The following is a 23,572-nucleotide window of genomic DNA, read 5'->3' on the forward strand; positions in this document are numbered from 1 at the left end:
ACTTATTGTTTGTATTTACTGAGAGATCTCTCTGGGCTGGTTTGCTACAATCCAATATGAAATATCACTCACTGTGGCCCTCACCAAGTACTCATTAACTTCGAAGGAAGTACTTTTTTCTCTCACCCATTTTAATTCAACAAGTTTATTATCAAATGATGCAGTAAACAGCTTCACTGTCTTCCTCTCTGGAATTTCTTTATCCTGACCTCCACTTACTGGGTACTCATCTATCTATAACCTATGTCTTCCCTGAACTCGGAGAAAGGGGCGGAAAAAAGTTGGGGAGGAGGATATTTCAGTTTCCTTTTGCTACTATAACAGGTTACCACAAATCTAGTGGCTTATAAACAACACAGACTTCTTCTTTTACAGTTCTGGAGGTCAAAAAATCCAAAATGAGTTTCACTGGGCTGAAATCAGGTGTCAGCAGAATTGCATTCCTTCTGGAGGATCTCAAGAAGAATGTGCTTCCTTGTCTTTCCCAGCTTCTAGGGGCTCCTCACATTCCTTGGCTTGTGTCCCTCCATCACTCTGACCTCTGCTTGGATCATCAAATCTTCTTTTCTGACTCTGACCCTCCTGCTTCTCTCTTTCATTTACAAGGACCCTTGTGATTACAAGGGACCCACCCAGTAATTCTGGATAATGTGTCTATCTCAAGATCCTCAACTTGATCACATCTGCAAAGTCTCTTTCACCATGTAACATAGCATATTCACAGGTTCCTGGGATTAGGATGTGGAAGTCTTTCTGGTGGCATGATTCTGCCTAACACAGTGGGTATCAGTTTGCCCAGCCAGTCCCAAGAGCAGAAACTCTGATGGGGGAACCCAACTTGGAAAAGTGTGGGAACACATTCTCCAGAAAGAGAAGAAAAGGGGGATGGACATAGGTTAAGAGAAAGAGGCATTATATGGTGAATGAAGAGGAGGTTCTTTTTCTGAGGAGGATTAAGGAAAAGGTTGAAGGCTTGAGATGGTGGGAAAGACTTGGAAAAGTCACTGTGGAAGGTGGGAAAGCCTGCAACTAAACAAAAAGCAACTGCTTCCCCAGGGCTTACCTGAGTAAAGGCAGTTACCTGAGTAAGACGTGGGGTCTGAGGTCACGCCAATTAGCATGTACATGAAGATGGCACTAAACCCAGTGCCAAAAGAGCTGTCTAAATTTTTATTTCAAATTTTAGGACGAAACCAAACAATGACATCAGAATTAAAGTGCTTCTACCGTCTCCTTTTTGTTATGCCATGTTTCTTCTTTTTCCTTGATTCCTATAAGAAACTTGACACTAATTAAGCTAGCATAAGAAGGTGGTAAAAAAAGAAGATGAATCATAGACCACACTGGAAATAAACCAAGAAATAAGAAAAACTGATCTCTGCCCCAAAGAAAAACAATGGTGAAAAACTGCACTAGCAAAGGGGCTATGTACTGAGAGTTTAAATATTTTTTAAAGGACAAAACATGGAGTCTGATAAGATGTACCAGCTGCTTCTCTTTTCTAAGACATTTGCCCAGGAGACAGCTACTAAAGCTTGAGTGTATTTCTCTCTTGCTGTGTCACAGGATGTCCCTCTCCCCTCCCCACCCCCTCCCTGCTCTCCTGCTGCGTGTGTGTGTGTGTGTGTGTGTGTGTGTGTGTGTGTGTGTGTTTGGTTTCTCTCTCCCTCCTAAGAACTCAGCCCCCGCCTGTCTCCTGCTGTTGCTGCTGCTTGACTAGCTTGCTGCCTCCTGCCTCTCCTTTCTCTCTCTGCTTAGCGCCTTGCCTTCTGGTAAGTATGCAAACACTCCCCCGAGCCCTGTGAGATGATGTAGGGTGTGGTTTGTGGTGTTCGAAACTTGCAACTTTGAGACTGCCAGGGAACTGTTGAAGAACTTTCCATTGTTCTATTTACAATTAAAATGTGTTGCTCAGGAAGGGATGTGTGTGTGGGAATCTGTTGGGACTGCCAGGACAAGTGAAAAATTCTCTCTCAGAGGAGGCAAAAGATGGGCAATGAAGTTTAGAGAAGATAAAACAGAAATAATTTCTTGCTGTAAAACTGATGGATAGAGAAAGAGAATTTAAAAGTAACAGAGTTCTTTGACTGTTTTTTTCCTCTTGTGGATTTGTCTTAAGGCTACTCTTAGGAATTGAGTTGTCCTGTGGTTTACAACAGCTCAGTTATTCTGTTTTAAAGTAAATGTGGAGCATGAGTTTAAAGGAGATCCATGGACTTAATATAAAAAAAAATCAATGATTATGGCCTCTGATGAATGAAGAATAAATCAAATACAAACAAAACACTAAAATTCCTACGGACAGTCGGTTTTAAATTCATTGCTTTAAAGTTTGGTTTACTTTAGATTTTATTTCATCCTCAGGAGGCTCCCTAACACTTTAAAACCCACATATGGATTTAAACCAATAAATGTTTACTGTTTTCAATTTGATTTAAAAAGTATTCTCTTCCCTTGATTTCCAAAGATGAAGTGCTAAAGGCCAGGGCTCCTTTTAGAAGAGCTTAAAATAACTTCTGGCTGGACAGCAGGTGCCATGTGTCTTTCTCCAAGTTCAGGGGAAGCATAAGTTATATATAGATGTGTGTGCCCAACAAGCAGGGGTCAGGATAAAGAATTCCAGTGATGAAGACAATGAAGCTGTTTACTGCATCGTTTGATAATAAAGATGGTGAATTAAAATAATTGAGAGAAAAAAGTACTTCCTTCAAAGTTAATGAGTACTTGGTGAGGGCCACAGGTAGATGACAATGTCTGTACATTGAATTTTCTGTTCTTGTTTGCATTCGAGCATTTGACATCGCCTGCCCTAAGAACCAGAGGAGGAAGCTGCATAGTACATGGAGCAGTATGTTTTAGTTTTCGCTTTCCTGCCACCACAACAGCAAAACCTGTGTGTTATTAGGACCCTGTCATAATTGTATGCTGCTAATTAGCAGCATCACCATTAAATATTATTTACAAATAAAACGCACCATAACTTAAAGGTCTAAGCCAAAGGTACTGCAACACTAGAAATGGTGATAGCCAGAAACCCTCAGCCCATTCCTCACCCCCTATTTCCAAAGAGCCCATATTATACCTGGATTATTCCCCTAGTTCATTCCCTCCCTGCTTTTTAGACATTTCTACTTCTTAAAAAGTATTGTTATCCTAGACCTCCTTGACTGAGAAAAGAAAGTTGTAATCTGTTTTTTTTCTAAAAGAAAGTCAGTTTTTATATCAGAACAAAAAGGTATAGAAACTCAAGGAATTGTTATTATGAGCATCACCATGTTTCCATACAAGTTCATTAGTTAATTTATACCTTTCCTCATTCTATCTTATTCCAAAAATGAGGCTGGTTTGAACCTCAGGGGGACAAAAAGTGTTTTTCTGATTGATAATTACATGTTGCTCATTTGGGAAAAGGAAAATACTAGACAAGCAAGTATCTCCTGTATCCAATATAATAATTCATTTATATTAATGGACTCATACTAATCAATATGGATTAAAATAGAGTTTAGAATGTTATCATTATGAATGATTTTAGTAAGGTCAATGGCTCTTGTATTCAATGTTTTAACTTTGGGGAAAAAAGCACCAATTTAAATTTAAACATTAAATGTATACATCTATGTATTTATAACAATTGTAAATCTACATAGAATTATATAAGAGAATGGTAACACAAACTGGCTATTCTAAGCAAAATGACAAATACGACCATGAAAAACGGTATCTTGAATTACTCTGTTAACGTCAATAATAGGAGATACTATCGGAATTTAAAGACCAAAACCAAAAATATGCTAAAAGTATGACTCGATTTGGAAAGATGCTTCTCACTGTTCCTACTCAACTAATTGCAATATTGATGGTTTGTGGAAGTACATTCATTCTATGTTAGAAACTGTAATTAGTAGGTGCCCATGTGGGAATAGCCTTACCATTTACCTGTAACTGGGTTAACTACATCAACGCTGGCTGTGCTTACCACCAGATACCACGCCCAGTATGGAGACCAATCAGTCTGTACAGCTGTCGGGGGAGCCACAGTCAACACCTGTGGGGGACAGTTCAGTATTGCCCAGTCAAAATGGCCTGGAGAAGCAGGATGATCAGGATTCCTCAACCCCACTCCCAGCACCTGAGGAGGAGGCAGGTGTGCAGCCTGAACGAGGAGTCCATGATATCTCTGAAGAACTGAACCGACAGCTGGAAGACATCATTAACACGTACGGGTCTGCTGCCGGCACGGCAGGGAAAGAGGGTCCCACCATGCCCAAGGAGCAGCCTGAGAACACGGCACCACCCGACAGTGAGGACAGGGACTGCGAGGAGGCCGCTGAAGAGACGGAGAGAGAACCTCCGGCCTCTGGAGAGCCGCCCACAGCCAAAGAGCCTGTCAGCAATAAAGAGCAAAAACTGGAGAAGAAAATTCTAAAAGGATTAGGCAAGTAGTTACGTTCTAATGCATGACTTTTCTTTGAATTATTCCCAAAAAGGGGCACTTCCTCCAATCTTGCTAAGAGCCACATCTCATATTTGGATTTTACCACAATAGCTTCCTTCAGGATCACCAGTACCTTACTGTACTTATCCTCAGCCCCTTAGTGGTGTGTTCCATTACTACATATATAAAATATTTTTTAATTTAACAAAGCTCTTCAGAAATGTATTAATTATAGAATGTTGAAAATCTCAGAAAACAATTTTATTCTCATTAGTTCACTGGTTCAGCAAATATTTACTAATGCCTAGTCTCTATGAGGTACACAAAGATAAAAAAGTCTTTGGTTAAGGAGCTCTAGGTCTGGAGAGAAAAACAGACGTGTACACTAATTGTTATATAGGATAAGTGCTACAATAGGCACAGGAAAATTGTTAGGAGAGCATGGAGGATTGGTAACACCAAAAATGGCTGTGAAAGAAGGATGAGAGAGTTAATTTTTCAGCTATAAGTGAGAGCATGTTACTGCACATAGGAGCGTCTGCCTGTCTCGGTGAATTTCACTGAAACACTCACTACAATCACCACCTCCTATGTGATACATTCCCTAACATGCCCAGGTAGCGTTAGCATCACCTTCCGTCGCTCTCCATGAAATTTTCTGCAGCAATCATTTGTTTATATACCTGCCTCCCAAGCTGGAGGGAGAATCTATTGAGACAGTGGTCACATCTTACTCATTTCTGGAAGACAGTGTGGAAGAGTAAAACAGATCATGGGCACTGGAGTCAGAACTGGGTTCAGACTCCAGTGAACAGGTTACGTGTAAACCCCAAAGTATGTCTATGCTGTCACAGGACCTCACTTTGGCACGTGAAACCACTGCTGGCAGTGCTTTCAAGAAGGGCTAAAGGACACATTCAGACAGCTACTTTACCTACTGAGCATAAAGATCAACCCAGATAACACCAAGTTCTAAAGTGCAAGATCAGAATCACTGTAGTGTTTTGGAACTCTGGGAAACAGAATAAAGTTGCTCTGTGTTACAGAGCTATTTTTTCTTCTCTATCCAAGGCATCTCAGAAATAACCTTTTGCATTAGTCATTGTGAAACTTTCTGTAAGATACAACAAAATCACATCGCAGAGGTAAATGATTTTAAGTATTCCTAACCAGGAAAGTTCTTTGGCTTTATCATTTTGAAACTACATCTACATAGCAATTTGTATGTGTTATAATGGGGGGATAGGTATGAAGAAAGCAGGGGTGAAGTTAAAGATGACCAATTTTGGTTTCTACTCTGTCTTCCACGAGTTATTTCAAAGTCTGTATTAACCTCATACTTACCAAATAATCAAAAAAATTCCCAGAGAAAGAAAAAATTTCACAACTAATTCTGCCACTTTCTATAAGTTACCAAAGTTCAACTGAATGTGTTTATCAGAACCAATGTTTGTGATCAGAGTGCCCAGGTGGGTCCACTCTAATTACATGTGTACAAGCTGCTGACACGTTCATGCTGTTCCTCTGAACACTATCAGTATATTCTTCTAAACACTGTACTATTTCAGCTATATTTTGAGTTAAAACAATGTATTTTTTAAATTAATTATTTATTTATTTTTGCTGTGTTGGGTCTTCGTTTCTGTGCCAGGCCTTTCTCTAGTTGTGGCGAGCGGGGGCCACTCTTCATCGCGGTGTGCAGGCCTCTATCGCGGCCTCCCTGTTGCGGAGCACAGGCTCCAGATACGCAGGCTCAGTAGTTGTGGCTCACGGGCCTAGTTGCTCCACGGCATGTGGGATCCTCCCAGACCAGGGCTCGAACCCGTGTCCCCTGCATTGGCAGGCAGATTCTCAACCACTGCGCCACCAGGGAAGCCCAAAACAATATTTTTAAGCTAATTTAAATATTTTAAACATCATTTCAATTATCTGCAAGTGGTTTTAACAGGTTTCTTGGCTATTTATCAATTAAATGATACTACACTATGGTCTAGACCAATGATTTCAAATTTACTGTGCATTGCAATCAAATGCAGAATTTGTCAAAAATGCTGTTGCTGAGCAGAAAGATTCAGAATTGGTAGGTCTGGACTGGGGCCAAGGCACCCTGGGTAATTCTGACACAAACAGATTGTGGAAGCAGTGGTTCTGATGCTTCAGAAAGTTCTTCCTCCACCCATTTGGAGAAAATATAAAGTGCCGGCTGTGGTCTTCTTTTAGAAACTATTTGGAGCTTTTATAGAATATTAGTATGTCATTCAATTCATACCTGAAGATATATCTTTAGTCTTTGCTTACATATTTGATCAAAGATGAGTCTTTAATTATTGTATGTTTATCAAATAACATTTGCTTTATTGATACTTTTGAGATACCGAAATGTTCTGACTCTCTAACCCCAAATTTTCCAAAGTATGTACTTTGGGATATTTGACATTTCAGACCAAGCTTGTTTCCTAACTGCCAGAATTCTCTGACCTCTAATATATACAATAGTGAAAAATCTCCAATAGTGATGGGCACAGTTTACAACATTTCCTGAATTTATTGGACCAAAAACACCCTTCTTTCACAGAACACCTTTGAATATTTGGGAAATGTCTCTACAACCCAAGCACTCAAGACTTGTTTTTCCTTTACAGGCTGCATATCCTCCCACAGTTAACACACTATACACTGGAGCAGCTGAGGGAACACTTTAAAATCTCTTTAGTTGGTGGAGTCACTTTCTCCTTGGCATTGACTAAAACAAAAAACAGATTCCACATTAGACGGCACCATGACATGTCCTCTTAACATCTAAGTGTCCCCCTGCCTTCCCCCACCCCATCTTCCAGCCCACAAGTGTCTTATTAATCTCTTCTCTGTCAACGTTATGTGGGCTGCACAAGTCCCACATAGTAAGAAGCACAAACAATGATAAAATGTAATATCCCTTCTGATATTTAGACTGATAACTGATTGAGTAGGAATTCATAGGTCTGAAGCATAAACCCACGAGAAAAGCAAAGCTGATCCACAGGTCCTTTCTGAGCTCAGAATCTATCTAGTCAACCCATTGATTTACTGAGAGGGAAATTAAAGCCTAGAGAGTTTTAAAGTCTGCCAAAAATAAAAATTATTCAACTAATTGATGTGGTTGTGAGATTAGTCATAAAGAAAGCAAGATGCAGACCTGAAGTCACTAATATTACAGGGCCAAAGATATATAAAAATAATTGGTATGTTGGTTGAGGAGCATTTAATTGAGCTATAGTTCAGTTCATTGGTTTCACCTTTCCAGTGACAGGTGAGTTTCAGTTCTACCTTCTGAGTAGCATCTTGACTAGGACATTGATTTTCTAAAATCTTTTGGGCCATTGACTTACTCTGCCTTAGAATGGTCACCTTCCCAGGTAGTCTGTTTTATAAGATTTTAGCTTGATTTTTCTCTAGTTTCACTCTGAGAAGGAAATAAACTGTTGCTTTGATACAAATGCTAAATTTTCTGGAAGAAATGGTAGAAAACCAGAAGAATTTAGGAGAGAGAGGAATCCACAGAGACTGAAGGGTCCATGAGTAGATTCACAGAGAAGCTCAAACTTAGGCCAGATCCTGAAAGGAGAGGAGGGTTTAGAGGAGTAAGTGAAATAAGAGAAAAAAAAATGTCTTGGGCAAAATGATTAGTACTTTCTTCTGACCCAAGTTGGGAATGGATGTATTTATTTCTTACTGCTTTTTCTGATATTATTCTTTTTTATTGTAAGGTTTTGCTTTATTTTGTTTTCCTGGAATAATCTCCTCATTATTAGGCTAAAAGTTGTTTTCTTTTTAAGAAAGTTTTCTTTATAGTTATAGCTAAGAAACTGCTAGCAGTTTAAACACATAAAGCCGATTTTTCCTCTTGTGTCTGACACTGTCACCAAATGACCCCATTTCCTAAAATTGTAATTATAGCCTTTCTTAGAAGATGAGTGGGTCTCTGTCTATCCCCCTCCTCAACATAATCCCACACAGCACTCTAGTCCAGTGAAACCAATGGAAGTTTACAAATGAAGCTCTCTGATGTTACAAAGTTACGTATTCCATACATGCTTGTCTCCAGTTTCTTGGATTTTTTTGTTGAAATCATTTTTGAAGGGTAGACTGATGCATCTGAATGTTAAACTTCTATACAAAATAAGAGAATATGAGAGCAGAAAGACACCTCAGTGAGTGTGACAATTAAAAAAAAAAACACCTGTTCTCATCATTAAAGAAAACAAAAGGGGGAGAAGATACTGAATGTGGAGAGAAAAAGAGACCCACTGGACTCACTCAAGACACGATACGGTTTTCTACGTCAATACTCACACTGAAAGGTATGCTAAGCATACATTAAATGTCACAGGGGAGAGTAAGACCTGTCTTTCCTCTAGCTGATCACAGAGTGGTCTTCTGGACAGTGTTTACTTGACTTACATGATATTAGTGCACAGGTTGGCTTTGTTCCATTATTACCAAGATTTACTAAACACTTGCCATGGGCCAAACACTGTGTGGGGTCCTGGGCCAAATCTGACCAACAGTGCAGTCTCTTGCCTTTAACGGATGATCCTCCAACTCAGGACAGCAGTCATCACGTGAGCACAAACTGAAGACAAGGGTGAGGGGATGGCCTGACCAACACAAGTCTGTCCCTGCTGCTACAGAAATCACTCAAAGCCACGCCTGGTGGCGGCAGAGCGCAGAGCTTACCAGTTTAGAAGCAGTGTTATGCCACAGGCCATATTGGATTGCTGGTGGGGCACCACTCACCCCCACCTTCTCCCCTGTCTCAGACTGTGTCTCTAATCTGACCTGACTCACTGGGCAAATATAGATGAAACCAGCTGTTAGGAATGAGGTCACTTTTTTCAAAAAAAGTTTCCTTTAATTTCTCTAGGTTTCCCTGGCATCAAAATTCCACATGGGAGTGGAGCGATTTAGAGCAAGTAGACAAACCTTGGATTCAAGTCTTGGCTCTGCCAGTACTGATTATGTAACTTTGGACTTCTCTGGGCTTTTGATTCTTAATCTATAAAATTAACCAGTTGTCTGGGTGCTCTTTGAAGTTCCTTCTAGACCTAAAATTCTTTGATGCCGTTAGAGTTACCAGTTTTAGCAAATGAAAATACAAGCTGCCCAGGGAACTTTGAATTTCAGATAAACAAACCATTATTTTTTTACTACGAGTGTGTCCCATGTCCTGTATTTCATCTGGCAATCCTAATTCCATGATATATCTGCCTCTCCAGGATGAAAGCAAAAATTCCAGCACAGGAGACATGGCTGTTCTTGGGGGAGAGGTTGTCAAAGTTGTTAATATTCTTAAGCAGATTTATATCAGGAAACTTGGGCTCCACTGTATGGTCTGACCTCCCAACCCTGATTAGAAAGGGTGGCTGTCACAGGTGGGTGAGGACGGGGAAGCTGCTCCGCCTTGACCCTACTGTTTGCAAAGATACATTCAGTGGTACATACACGTAGGCCTCAGGGTCCGGCTCCTGCCTACAACGCTCAGCCCAGTGGGCACTGAAAGACAAGATTTCCAGGCATCATAGAAAGGCTAACCAGGCAGTTTGAGCTGAAGAGGACAAAAGGAAGAACAATGGGGAAAGAAAAGAAAGAATCTGAGGTTCACTGTCAAATAATCATGAACAGATGAGCTTTTTTTTTTTTTTTTGCTTTATTTTTTATTTTATTTATTTATTTATGGCTGTGTTGGGTCTTCGTTTCTGTGTGAGGGCTTTCTCTAGTTGTGGCAAGTGGGGGCCACTCTTCATCACGGTGCGCAGGCCTCTCACTATCGCAGCCTCTCCCGTTGCGGAGCACAGGCTCCAGCCGCGCAGGCTCAGCAATTGTGGCTCACGGGCCCAGTTGCTCCGCAGCATGTGGGATCCTCCCAGACCAGGGCTCGAACCCATGTCCCCTGCACTGGCAGGCAGACTCTCAACCACTGCGCCACCAGGGAAGCCCCAGGTGAGCTTTTAAATGTAGCATAAACTCCGACTGGAAACAGAAAATGAAACTGCCAACAGAGATTAAGGCCTGGATGAGAGAAGGGAAGACCTGGGGAGGCTAAATCTGCAGCCAGAGAGACACAAAAAGGCCTGTGAAAAAAAGGCCCTGCATGTCTTGGGTCCATTTTCTCTATATTTTGACTTTATTCCCCACTTGTTAGGAAATACAATCAGAGTCATTCCACCCAAACTTCATGGAGTAGGCTCATGCACAGAAACAAGAGAATTGGTTCCCCCCCAAAGAAAGAGCAAAGAGGTACTAAAGGAACAAAACCAAAAAAATGGGCAGACTAAACTGTCATGTTTCTCTGCTTCAGGCTGGAATTTTAACAGCTCCATGTATTAATCCTGGCTGTTTCACAGTAGTCAGATATTTGGATAGGCTGGTTTGCTTCTTTTTTTAGATAATTAACATGGGGAAGTGGATGACTATTCTTTCATAAAGTCAGCGTTTTTTATTCTTTTGAATATTTTCAGAATGTTCAAAATCCCTTGGAATATTTAGAACATGGGGGGGAAGTAACAAGAATGGATTCTTGGGATGAAAATTTGGGGACTACCCTTATAGCAGACATTTATTGAGAATCTACCATGAGCCTGACACTGTACCACACATCTTTACAAACTTCTCATCTAATCACTTATTCTGCAAAATGGGTATCATTCCTTCATACAGGGGAAAAAAACCAAAATTACATCTGCGGCTCAGACAAGTGAAGTGGCTTGGCCAAGGCTGGATAGCAGCTAACAAGCAGACAACCTGAGATTCTAACTCTTATCATCTGACATCAAGTTCAGCACTTATATTTTAAAACGTCTTTATGGTTTTTGTTTTCTTTTAAGGCAAAGAAGCCAATCTGCTAATGCAAAACCTGAACAAGTTGCAAACTCCTGAGGAAAAGCTTGATTTTTTATTCAAGAAGTATGCTGAATTGGTAAGTTCTCTGATTAGCCCTTTTTGTCAGAAAGATTCAAGCTCTGGTTAGAGCTGAGAAAAGGATGCTGTTAGTTTTTCAGGTATATCATTATAGCTGGTTACCTCAGACAAGTCAAAGCCAGAATTCATAAAGGCAGAATTTTTAAAAAAGAAAGAAAGAAATAAAAAGAAACAGAAAAACTGAGGAATAACAGCAAAAGGAAGAAAGAGGATACACTCCACCTTCAATTATGTGCATAATTCGGGAGATGGAAGAGAGAATCATAGATAATTAAAAATTGTGAATATTTAAAAGTTCCTTTTGCCTTTGCAATAAAACAGAAATACCCTAGAATAAAGGTAAACCTTCATCCGGTTCTTGTACACAGATTTTTTGAGGGGGTGGTCCCCTCAGGAAGGCAGAGGGTTGAGTTAATCCCACCCCTCAGTTTGTGACACATGCTCGTTTATTCCTGATGACTCGATTGATTCATTCATTCATTCATTCTCTTTGATCTACATTCTTCTCCTTGTCCCCCACGATGGCAAAGCATTTGACGTGCATTGTTTTGTTTCTGGTTATAGGTCCTCCCATGCAGTCTCCCTCTCAATAAGGTAGGACCACTGGCAGGAAGGGAGGCCACTCCCAGACTTCAGAGAATCTGTGAAGTGGATGGTCTCCTCGCCAGTACTCTTATAATAGGCCAGTTGGAAGAAAGAGGAGGGTTCAGTGAAGCCAGACCCCCTAGTTTCAGTGAACCCTCACAAAAACTGGCTAAAGGAGTTGCACCTGAGGTCCGTGCACCACCCCTGAGGTGTACGAGACCCACTGAGGAGATGTGGTGTCCTCTCAAGTGAGGCTGGGCAATGTACCTCTCCCTCGTTTCTGCTTCTTCTCCTCATTTTTTTCCACTTTCTTTTTTCTTTTGGAGAAGCAGTGACAGGAAAATGAAACTTAAGCCCCTACACACAACAAAACAATTCCTCCAGGCAGTAGATTGAACTGCCCCTGAAGGCAGATTTACCTTACAGCAAAGAAGCTTAAGAGTCAGTGCCTCTCACTTGCATGGGCCCCTCTGAGGCCCTGAACATAATTCTCTTTTTTTAAATTTTTTCCTTTTTTTTTAAAAGAAGGTCTCCAAAACTGAGACCCACAAACCCCTCAGGTCTCTGGCTGCATCTTATCCCGATTGAGGGAGTAGAGTTTAGTTGAGTGACTTGTTTTCCTTCTGTTTTTACTCTAATTTTAGCCCTGTGATCCCTATTTATTCTTTCCTTTCTTCCTTGTACCTCGAGGCATCCTGTTATGCTGAACTGTCACGCAATAGACCCAGAGAAATTCTGAAAACCTGAATGACTAGTGATTGCTTAACTCTACCAACAATACTCTTAAATTATTTTTTGATCACATAAACCACATCACAATAATATAAGGAAAATGCTGAATACACAAGTAAAAATATCTCTAATCCTACAATCTAAAACACAGTTGTTGATTTATCTGTCTTCCTTTCCCGTTCTGCTATACACTCAGAGATACCTTTTGTATAACTACCATCATAAGGTGCATATAATTTAGTATCTGTTTTTTTGGCTCATATGACAGACATTTTCCCATGTAGTTTGTAGTCTTCATAATTATATTTTGTCAAAGCTAGGTAATTTTCCATTAATTGACTTTATCTACTGGTTCTCTAATTTGGGGACATTTAGACTCCTTCCAGTGTTTGTTTTACCAAATATTGCTGCAGTGAACATCATCATGCATGAGATTTGTTCATTCTCTTTTATGATCTTAGGAAAAAGTTTCAGAATTGGGATTACTAAATCAAGCAGTATACATGCTTTTTTAAATGGCTATATTGTTTTCCAAAAGAATGGTAGAAATTTATAAAGCAAGTATTAGTGTATCAATTTTATTGCAACTTGTTTAACATTGGCTGTTAACCACTCATGAGCAATTTCAGTGCCATAAAATGGTAGGTGTCAAATTTAATATTTTTCCCCCAAATCTGGCCCCATCCTCACCTGTCCACCCTTGCTCTTTTCAATAATTACTGCATTGATTTCCCTTTGCCCTTCAATTTATTCACTCATACCAAGGCCATTCATGTTTAGTTCCTAGTGCCATGTTGCATACTTGGATGAACTGGGCATCTTCTAGACTACTACTCTTTATGGTGCTGTAGCCCCACAGCAGAATATCGGGAAAGAACCACTTATCCAGTCTTTCCAAGATTTTCTTCATGAGCCAGGGCTGTTCACCCTGGTCTCCAGGGCCCCAAGCCCACTCACTCTCCTAGCCAAGAAGTCAACCCCACAGAGGTTATTTTTCCAGAAATTCTACTCAATTCAAGTCTTAACTATACTTTGGCATTTGTATCATACCCCATAATAAACTTTTAAACTCAAAATATCATTCTAGAAAAAATGAATAGGAGAAAATTGACCCCCAAACCCCATCACATATCCTTTTCAGAAAGGAAAAATTATGAAGAATTTCAATCTTTTACTTGGACACTAAAAGCTATATTCCCTGCTCACTGATTCAGATATTAATACAGAGAGTGTCTGAAATACAAGTGTTAACATAGAATAAATCATTAAATTCAAGGCTGTGAATCCAACTGTCCCCCTAGCTCACTCATCCTTATAGATTCTAAATCCTGTAATATCATCAACTATTGTATTTATTAATAAATAAGGATAAGTTCATTAATAAATAAGGACACCTCATGACTAAATTAAGAAATGACCTGGAAGAAATGTTTTTTGCAAATTTCCTCCATTTAAAAGTAGTTACGTTACTAACTACTTGGCATTAATTTTACTTTTTTAACTTAATAGTAAAGAAGAAAGAGAGAACAAGAGAAATTCCAGATAAAAATCTTATATGCCTGTTAGAATTGTACAGAAGACACATGTCTAAGGGTATTTATTATTAAATCACAAGGCCAGCATTTGACTGAAGTTGACCCAGCTGCAATATGTTTGCTTTCATTCATTAAGAAACCCCATATGCATTCACATAAATCTGAAGTATTGAACAAAATTAGCCACACTCTAAAAAAAAAATCGTCAGCAAGTTAAGGGGTTCTATTTAGAGCAAAGCAAGACAGACCTAGCTATATTTCAGATGTGTATGATCCTGCCTTAAAACTGGAACATTTAAATGGCCAGTGAGGTATAGCACAAATCCTCTCTTCCAACTTATGAAACACATGCAAGGTATCCTCCTCCTGATGCTCAGATAAATCCACACATAGGGCAGTGTTCCCCCAAACAGGGGAAGTTTTGCCAACCATGGGCCAGTAGGCAATGTCTCTGGAGATACTCTGGACGTCCCAGTTGGGGGTGCCACTGGCATCCAGTGGGTAGGGGCCGGGGATGCAGCTAAACAGCCTACAATGCAGGGGACAGCCTCCACAGCAAAGGACGATCTGTCCCCAAATGTCAACAGTGCTAAGGTTGAGAAACCCTGACAAATGGTTTAATCTTCCAAAGGTAAAGTCTGAACCAAAACGGCAATAACAATAATAACAACATATAAATGTCAAGAAAGGACAATAGGTCATGTAAAGTACGAACACAAGTATGAGAAGTTTCACCCCTGTCTAATAACTATGGTGCAAAATGAGGTTAGCATGAGAAATATATAATAAAATATAACTGGTTTTCCAATTGAACCTCAAGAAGGATACCAATTTCAATCAATGTTTATAGTAATATGGACTTAGTTTTTCCTGATGCTAATTCTCACTAATAAGTAAAAAATGTCCTGAAGTATGAAGATAGAATATCATGTATGAATACCCCCGGCTTAATCTGGCAAGGGTTTATCATGGACATTTCAGGCTGATGGGAGGGAGGGAGGAAAGGATTAAAATAAGATGTAAACTGAAGAAAGTGTGGCTGTCCTGTTCATCTAGTTCAGAAAGAACAAATGCTTTTTCAAGACAGGGTAACTGAGACATGTATCAGGGCTCACGTTGTGTGTGTATCCATTTGCATCTGGCTCTGCGAGGTACCAGGAGCACCTGGGGTCCAGAAGCATCCAGAGGCTCCCAGGCCTTTTCCTCTTCATTAGCCAATAAGGTCATCATTAGGACGAGTACCCTCCTGGCCTATGCACCATTCAGGTTCTAAGGGAACTAAGTGCAGCAGAGGAAATGGGTCTGGAAAAAGGCTCCAGCTTGTTCGTGGCCACACTGATCATCAATCTGGGATCCACACTCCTACTACGCTAGTCTCTGGAGGCTGAACCCCAAATTCCCCCCATTCCAACTAGATTTCCATAAAAATGTGTTGCCAAGTTTACCAGATAAAAATACAGAACGCCCAGTTAACTTTGCATTTCAGGTAAACCAACAACATTTTTTTTTTTTAGTAAAAGTACCTTCCATGCAATACTTTGGATATACTTTTACTAAAAACTTATTCCCTATTTATTTGAAATTCAAATTTAACTGGGTGTCCTACATCTTACCTGGCAACCCTACCTCAGAACTTTAGCATCCCGAGATGGAAAGCCCAGGGGTTCATTGGTTTCATTTTCCACGCCGCCCTTGATTTCGATACTTTAGCTGTGGCTGCTGGAGGAGGGAGAGAAGAGGCCCCACCTGTGCTCCGCAGAGACAAGTGTCATGGTTTATTCACCATAAGCACAGAGGGGGAGGGAGATGGGCAGGGAAAAAGGCTTGTTAAGGATACTTGCCATGTGTGCTGTTGGGTTGAGCAGTGGCTATTTCTGAAACTTTGGTGACAGATCATCAATCCTTAAGTAGTCGAGGGGTACATTCTCCACTCCCCCTTTCTCATAACCACAGACTTCATCTTCTGTTTGCTAGGAAGCTGCTTTTCGCTTTCCTACTTTTAAAAATAGTTACTGGGCTTCCCTGGTGGCACAGCGGTTGAGAGTCCGCCTGCCGATGCAGGGGACACGGGTTCGTGCCCCGGTCCAGGAAGATCCCACATGCCGCGGAGCGGCTGGGCCCGTGAGCCACGGCCGCTGAGCCTGCGCATCCAGAGCCTGTGCTCTCCAACGGGAGAGGCCCGCGAACCACACACACAAAAAAAATAAATAAATAAAAATAAAAATAGTTACTAAAGCTTGTCTTGAGAAAGAATTGTGAAAACTAAACGTAAACCAAGCAGACACACCACTGACTATCCTCCTAACGCAAGGCATTATCATGAATTCTGAGACATGCTTCTATACTGACTGACTTCATTAGACTCAAGAAAGATAAAACTGTTTCTAGACCACCAAGAAGATCAAAGCAAGAGATCAATAATAAGAATGATGAAGGAAAAAACCCCATAAATGTTATGCTCTTAAAACCATATCTACAAGTACTGCCAAGTTAACATTTATGAAGTTCTTTTTATTCCAGAGGGACAGTGATAATAGCAAAACATTTTCCAAACAACCATACAGTGGTCTTTAGGCGTTTCCTCTTTGGGTCCTTTTCTATCAACTCAACAGAGATCCCTGCCGTTTTCTTTCACATTTGCATCCCCACATCCAGCTGGATGAGCATCGCACTGAGCAAAGGAAGTTAAAACTCCTACAGAAGAAACAGGCACAGATCCAAAAAGAAAAGGACCAGTTACAAGGTGAACACAGCAAAGCTATCCTTGCACGAAGCAAACTGGAGGGTCTGTGCCGGGAGCTGCAGAGACACAACAAGACACTGAAGGTATGTGTCACCGAGGCCCCACATAACACACCTTCTTGCATGCTCGGTAGGCACAGGCTTCTGCTACTTATGGTAAGGGTGTGAGTTTTAGAATCAGATACTAGCCCTGCCACTTGCTCACCTGTAACTTGCAATAAATTATTTTACCTCCCAAGCCTGTTACCTCATCCATAAAATGAGGATTATACCAACTTCGCTGCGTGGTCAGGGAAAAATTAAATGAGGCCACACGTGTAAGGTGCTCACATAGTACCTGATGTGGAGCAGAACTTTAGTAAAATGTGTGCCATTCCTCTTCCTTATGTTGAGTTTGTTTTGTTTTGTTTTTTAAGGTAGGTCTTAGTTCTACTCTTTAAAATACAAATTTATAAAAATTCAACATTTTTTGTACGATAATGAAATCTGCATGACATGAAATAAATTGACACAAAGCTAACTGACAGAATAAGGCAAGATTCAGAGCTAAAATGTCAATAGTCCTCTGAAAAAAGAAGCTACTCGAAAAAACAATGAAGCTCTTCAAGCTTAATTATTCAATCTAAAAATAATAGACTGATCACTTCAGTCAGTCTGCATGGGTTTCATTAATTACAGCGTAAGCCTCTAGCAGTGTGGTTAATTTGATTACACACAGACACTAGCTCCATCCAGTGAAGCAAGATGCAGGGCTCTACAAGATAATACTGCATGCATCCACAATCCCCTTTCCAGCTGAAGATCCTAAAGCTTTTGACAAACAAGAATTAATTAGATAGCAATATTCTTGTGAGACAGTTATTATTACACGTGTTTAAAAGAAGATACTTTAAGAAACAGAGAGATTAAGATCATCGCTAAGTTTTTACAATGGAGTTAGGAAGAAAAATAGAAGAGCATAATGGCTCCTCATATTCCAAAACTGTTTTCCGATATCTGGGAAATGAGAGGCCAGTGTGATGAACTCTAACTCTCAAATTACGAGTTGTACGGGATGGGCTTCTGGCATCTCTTTAATCATTGCACTGGGACAATCGAAACCCAGGTTATATGGGAATGGGGTCATCATCCTCAACTTCAGATATGTAATCAAGTAATAGCACTCTGTGCTTACATAAATCTCCTGGCTTTCAGTAGTGTTGTATAGTAAGGAGATAAAAGTTAAATTTCCTTTAATGATGTGGATGGAATGATGTGGCTTGATCTCTTTGGACAGCATTCAAAGACAGAATGACGGAAGTGGCAGGAGATCCTGTAGCTATACCCACACACCCTCAGTAATGGCTTCCAGTTATGGAAATGGAATTAAGTAGCATTATTATGCCAGGACTTGTGCTGAGTGCTTTTACATACACATTAGGTGTAATGTTCCATAAGTAAAAATTAGCTCTAGATCATTTATGTCTTTACTGAATTTTTGTCTTGTTGCTCTATCAATTGCTGAGGGATGGGTGTAAAAAATCTCCTACTATAATTGTGAAATTGCCTACTTCTTTCTTTTAATTACATCAATTTTTGACTATAGGAATCATCTAGTTTAAGCTATTCATATGTCTATATGTAAATTAATAATTTACTGATTCATTAAATAAACATATACTGAATACCCATGGATTGTGTCCCAGGCACAGCACAGGTTCTAAGATGCACAATGATGCTTGAAAAGTTTTCTTAGTTATTTCAGATTTTGTCCCTCAATTTTCTTTTCATTATTAATTTTCACTTTGAATTTTGTGCATGATAAAGAAAATTTTATCTCAGACATTGTCCAAATGATTGCATTTTCTTTACCAGTGGACTCAAATTTTATGATTGCAGTACATTTATTTTTCTCTCATTGAAAAACAATGTAATGTAAAATGCAAGACGCCATTCTGTGGGCCAGGATTGGGTGCTATGATGGTCTGACATGTGTTTAATGCCATATTAACAGCCATACCTTCTTTCTCTAGCCAGTGGCCAGTGAAAAACTCAGACTCGCTGGGTAGCATGGGGTGGTCCTTTCACTTACTCAATCATTCATGGATGGAATAGTTATAAATGCAAATGACATTCAGATCATGGAGTATAATTCTACGACTAGGAGGTTGTTGGCTTCTAAACTAATCGGGAACAATAAGGAGACAATCACTATCACATGTATATTCAACTGCTCTTAACAGACGCCAAAATCACTTTTAGTGAAATACATATAGTAAGTGTTAGCATTCAAAGTTCAGGGAAATAACATCTCCGATAGTTAATTTCTTCAGATTAGGAAGTGTAGATTTCTTCTACAATATCCCTAAGAAATTTCCACTCAGTAACTGTTTATACCATGAATAAATTATGATTCTGATATTAGGAGTCATATTACAGTTAGAAAATATGCAAATATTGTGAAGAAAGGGGATACGTAATGATATATTAAAATATTTCCAGAGCCTGTATTTTCAGCATCAACTTTCATTTTGATCACATTATTCTACTGTAATAATAAAGATTTGCACAATTACCTCTGTTTCAATCAGCATTTCTTTTTAAAAATCCTGTTACATAATTTGATCATGGTAGGCAACTAAATGCAGTATAATTTTACTTGCCAACAATGAAGCAAGCTTTCATAATAACAATTAATCAGAACTAAAGGAATCCTAAAATGTCTGTTTCACTTGTCAGCAGTGTCTCTATCTTTGGTATGATGTAGCAAGATTAAGCCCTTTTATTTTAAAAGAATGAGAGGAATAAGTACAACGCAAATAATTCTCAATATCGATATGGGGGAAATTTGGGTACATTGTCAGCAGTTAGCAATGAAGGGGGACTTCTGATTTAGGAGAAAAGAGAACAGAAATGATATAAAAGTTAATTTTCAATTCTTAAATGTTAACAAAGTAGAAGAGGGGAATATTAGATATTTCATTTTAGAGTTAAAGAAGATTTGAAACATAATATTGCTTTCAAATTCAAAATTTACACTGAACATTTCAATTACCCTATGTGACACAATGGATGATTGTTCCTTCAAAAAATATCCAGCACAGGGGACTTCCCTGGTGGTACAGTGGTTAGGAGTCCACCTGCCAATGCAGGGGACATGGGTTGAGCTCTGGTCTGGGAGGATGCCACATGCCGTGGAGCAAGTAAGCCCATGCGCCAGAACTACTGAGCCTACACTCTGGAGCCCGCGAGCCACACTACTGAAGCCTGCGCGCCTGGAGCCTGTGCTCCGCAACAAGGGAGGCCACCACAAAGCCCGTGCACCGCAACGAAAAGTGGCCCCCGCTCGCTGCAACTAGAGGGAGACCACGTGCAGCAACAGGGAGCCAACACCGCCAAAAATAAATACATAAATTTATATATATTAAAAAATATCCAGCATATTTTCTAAGATTTCCTTTTACATTCTTGAATTGCTGTAATTCATCTATGGTTATCTTAGTTTCCTTTTCAAGCTTTTTGATGAAAGTTTTTTTTCTTTAACTAAAAAAAAATTTATATTGTGACCACTTATATTTAAAAAACTTGGGCAATACAATTATGTGATTAATATGCCATCATTTTTATAGAGGCATAAGATCTATTGTTCTTCTTTCTATACCAAACCAAAGGAACACGTGATATGTCCCATCAATCAGTAAAACCAAGTGGCCTTTTTTTCCAGGCTACAGCCAAGAGATCAGAACCTTAGGGCTGCATGTCTGTTAGAAATCCCTGCAGTTTATTCACTCAACAGGGGACCCGTTGTCTTTAAAACAAGCCTACTCATCACCAGCTATCAAATTCAAGGCCCTTGCTGCACCTGCTCTGAGTGACCCTGTATTCACAACTGAAACCTTTGCTCAAACATTTATTTGGGGGCTGAGCAATGTTACCTCTAGAGAGCTGAGGAAAAAACATCCTTCTTACCCTGCACACTAATCTTTCATTGACCAAATCCTGAGTTCTGTAAACCCTGCTGCGTGTAAACCAGCATAACAAAAGAGTTTGCTTTCTATCCCCAGGAGGAAACCCTTCAGAGGGCACGTGAGGAAGAAGAGAAAAGGAAGGAGATCACAAGTCATTTCCAGAGCACCCTCACAGATATCCAGGCCCAGATCGAGCAGCAGAGTGAGCGAAATATGAAGCTCTGTCAGGAGAACACTGAGCTTGCAGAGAAACTAAAAAGCATCATTGATCAGTATGAGCTCAGAGAGGAGGTGAGAACCACATCAAACAACTTAGAAGCACTGCATATAAAACCGTATCTGGGTTGTGAAGGTGGGGAACCTGGTTAATGACAAAGTTATGGCCAGCCCTCTCGACTGATTAATATTTAGGATTGGATTTCTTTTACTAGCCAAAATAAAAACAGATGGTATTACAAAATACCTGGCTGAAAGTCATACAGGATTTCTTCAAAACTGGAATCACTGCAAAGCAAAGGTAACAAATAGAAAGTGGTGGGCCGTAAACACAGTTATTCCTGAAAATAATATTTCTCAGCCTTTTTGAAACTCTCTCTACAGAACCAAGAAATACCTCACACACTCCCTCTTAAGAAGTACTATGTCATCTAAATTAAAAGTCTGCATTGTATACACCCCACAATCAAATAATATATAAAATATTACTATATAGTAATTATAGTAATAATGGCATTATTGTTTATGCTTAGCTTGTGCCAGGCAATGTGCTAAGTATTATACTTTACATACAATATGTCATTTAATTGTCTCAACAATCTTATGCACCAGATGATAACATATTATCCACAATTTATAGATGGGAAGCAGAGGCTACGAGATTCAATCACTTATCCATAGACACAAAAGCCAGAGTTTTCAATCACTTATCCATAGACACAAAAGCCAAAGACAACAAAACCAAAGAGTTTTGTTGTCAATGGTTTACATTAGGGGGACTATAAGGATCTTTTATTATTTCAAAATTAAATTTTAATATTCAATATGTTTTTAAAGACTCCAGATGCCCCCTCAGTATTTTGATATATCATATCCCTTTTCCCATCCCACCCAAATTTTAAATATCTGCCTTAAAATGTAATATAACATAGTCAAAGTAGCCCTGTTGGCAACATGCTAAGGTTTTATCAAGAAAAAACCTGAGCCAATAGAAGGTGGTAATAGCAGTTAGGTAGATCAAGAAACTCCTCACAGTAAGCCATGATGCCATGCTACCATTTTATCTTGTTACGAAGATCAAGCCTGCTCTGAAGTGGAGGTCCAGGAGAAAACAAAAGGGAAGGAGCTAAAAAGAAAATGTCCATACTCTTCAGAGAGATCTCATATGGGAATGGCCTGGTAGACTAGTTGTATATGCCTAGGATTGGTTCTAGGTAAGGCCCAAGGATGGAATTCCACGTGTCCTCTTGCCAATGGGACCTCCTAATGACCAAGAAATTCTCCACACTGAGGGAGAGTTGGAAGATGCTCTTCACCACGGTAGTCAAGAGGTCACAAGGCGTGGAGGAGGCGGCAGCACATCTGCGTGTCAGTTCGCCTGTGACCCTCAGCCCTGTCTTGCCCACCAGAGAAACAGAGCTGATGTCAGGGGCTCCTGTTTCAGTCCCAGACCCAAGGCCACGGGCTGTCACCTCAGGGCTTCCTCACCACCCTTTGAGGCAAGCAGGTAGAGGAGAATTCACCATGATAAACTGAATTAATGTTGTGATTAAAAGTGGTTTTATATTCACAGAAAGAGCCAAAATACCAAGTGATAGTGCTGTAGCCCTTGCAACATACATCATTGTCTGTGCTGCCTACCATAATTACTAGCGCCATCTCTGATAGTTACCAAATTTAGAAAAACATTGTTCGGACCTTTTGGAGTTAGCATTGCTGAACTCTGGCACCTCCACCTTTTGCAGCCACTTTTGTGTAGTGCAAAATGCAGGGGACTCCACCAATTTATGACGTTCATATAAAACCATAATTGATGCCAATGCATTTATTCCCCTTTTTTTTAAATCTTAAAACCCAGCGAACACGTGGTTAGGTCAACATTACTTTTTTTTTTTTACATTTTTTTCAGCACCAATAATAGGTCAAGCTGGATAATGTGCACTTTATTTTTCCTTAGCACCTGGACAAAATATTTAAACACAGAGAACTGCAGCAGAAGCTGGTGGATGCAAAACTCGAGCAGGCGCAAGAAATGATGAAGGAAGCAGAGGAACGACACAAACGTGAAAAGGAATATGTACTTATCACCTGAGTCTGTGTGCTTGTCTGGTCTGCCTTGGGGTCAGAGAGCCCCTGAGAATGTTGTTTTTGACAACGGTCATAGAGCGCTAGACTGATGGAGAAAGAGCCTAAGCTTCCCTGGAGAATGAAATTGGCTAGCCCAGTAGGAAACACTGTACCTACGCTGTTTTTTACCGAAAACAGTCGTGCATCCATTCACCAAACCTTTTTCAAACACCTTTCATGAGCTATGCACCCTTCTAGGTGCTGGGGTGTAGCAGTGAACAAGAAGAAGGCCACACTCCAGCATGAATCAAACTGGGAAGAGACGCAATAAACAAGAAAACAAATAAGGAAGG

The 23,572-nt window shown here is 40.0% G+C and overlaps 1 protein-coding gene across 2 annotated transcripts in view; it reads left to right on the forward strand.

The window, feature by feature from the left end:
• The first annotated feature begins 1,689 nt into the window (after nt 1-1,689).
• The window catches only part of TXLNB (taxilin beta), a 37,151-nt gene continuing 15,268 nt past the window's right edge, over nt 1,690-23,572 (forward strand). The window contains exons 1-6 of one of the 2 annotated variants that reach the window (XM_082634015.1): nt 1,690-1,772; nt 3,986-4,438; nt 11,302-11,393; nt 16,903-17,073; nt 21,033-21,227; nt 23,110-23,229. In XM_082634015.1, the coding sequence (XP_082490141.1) occupies nt 4,000-4,438; nt 11,302-11,393; nt 16,903-17,073; nt 21,033-21,227; nt 23,110-23,229 (1,017 nt within the window). In that variant the 5' untranslated portion in view covers nt 1,690-1,772; nt 3,986-3,999. The remainder of the gene's footprint in view (nt 1,773-3,985; nt 4,439-11,301; nt 11,394-16,902; nt 17,074-21,032; nt 21,228-23,109; nt 23,230-23,572) is intronic. The other variant, XM_082634016.1, reaches the window with a different exon arrangement.

This window comes from Mesoplodon mirus (assembly GCF_964341445.2).
Source record: "Mesoplodon mirus genome assembly, chromosome: 10".
In the NCBI taxonomy this organism is placed as follows: domain Eukaryota; kingdom Metazoa; phylum Chordata; class Mammalia; order Artiodactyla; family Ziphiidae; genus Mesoplodon; species Mesoplodon mirus.